This window comes from Mus pahari, chromosome 17 (assembly GCF_900095145.1).
Source record: "Mus pahari chromosome 17, PAHARI_EIJ_v1.1, whole genome shotgun sequence".
NCBI classification, from domain to species: Eukaryota; Metazoa; Chordata; class Mammalia; order Rodentia; family Muridae; genus Mus; species Mus pahari.
In genome coordinates this window covers 59,345,218-59,346,398 of record NC_034606.1, presented here as the reverse complement: position 1 = coordinate 59,346,398, position 1,181 = coordinate 59,345,218, and the positions used below count along the sequence as shown (strand labels likewise).

The 1,181-nt window shown below is 44.6% G+C and overlaps 1 protein-coding gene across 1 annotated transcript in view; it reads right to left on the bottom strand.

The window, feature by feature from the left end:
- Window positions 1–1,181, bottom strand: part of Tmem117 (transmembrane protein 117) — a 437,088-nt gene that overhangs the window by 428,276 nt on the left and 7,631 nt on the right. The window contains exon 2 of the mRNA XM_021216188.2: window positions 358–660. Within this exon, the coding sequence (XP_021071847.1) occupies window positions 358–634 (277 nt within the window). The 5' untranslated portion in view covers window positions 635–660. The remainder of the gene's footprint in view (window positions 1–357; window positions 661–1,181) is intronic.

Sequence of the window (1,181 nt, the reverse complement as noted above, 5' to 3'; positions counted from 1 at the left end):
TGTGTGTGTGTGTGTGTGTGTATGACTAGTAGTTAACTTTAATGAAATGTGCATTGTCAGAAGGCGCTGTCTTTACAACATGAGCTCTCAACTCTACCACACTTAGGACTATACCCATGTTTTTGGCTGAAGGCATTTTTAAGTGAAATCTGACACCAGTGTCATTTCATGACCATTTCCCTAAGCATCAAATGCAGGAGAGTTAAAGAATCCACCTGGCTACAACAGTCCAGGACACACGGAGCCTGCAGGACGAGCTGCAAGCAGCTGGTACTGGATCTTGGAAACAGACAGCTCTGGCTCAGAGCACAGGAAGTCAAGAGTCAGCATCATGGCAACACATGGTACAGTACTTACCAAATAAACGCTGATGGAACAGGAACTTGCCAGCAATCAGTCCTATGAGAATGGCCAGTAGCCATAGAAGCACCTTCAAAATCCTCCAGCCAACTCCCCTAGGGTATTTATTTGTTACAAATGAAAAACAGTTTCCAACAACAATAACATTGGCTTCTGTTTGGCTGTGAGAGACTGGGTCCTCGGCGAATATCAAGAAGTTAAAGAAGATGACCAGGTAAGCCACGATCATGCGAGACCAAGGATGCTGGAAATAGTAGCGGAAGTCTTTACCCATCCTTCAAGCCTTCAGTGCTGCTTGACCTGTGTAAGGAAAGACACCAACTTAAAACCAAAGACAAGCCATTTCCCCATTGTTCAGACCTATTCAGGCCTGCTGCACAAGAAGATCCGTGGGAAATACCACACCTGTTCCTGCCTGTGGCACCAGAACAAGTCTCAAGCTGAAGAAAGTTAACTCTGTCCTCAATATATGTATATATATTGTATATATACTGTCCTCATTATATGTATATATAAACATACAAGGTTTTTCAAGGGTTTGTCTGTGTAGCCCTGGCCATCCTGAAACTTGACCTGTAAACCAGGCTAGCCTCAAACGTAGAAATCTGTCTGCCTCTGCCTCCCAAGTGCTGGAATTAAAGACCTGTGCCATCACCGACCAGTTTATTTTTATCTCCTACCATTTGAGGACTAGTGAGCAGATAAAAGAGAAGAGAGGGGCTGGAGAGATGGCTCAGTGGTTAAGAGCACTGACTGCTCTTCTGAAGGTCCTGAGTTCAAATCCCAGCAACCACATGGTGGCTCACAACCATCTGTAATGA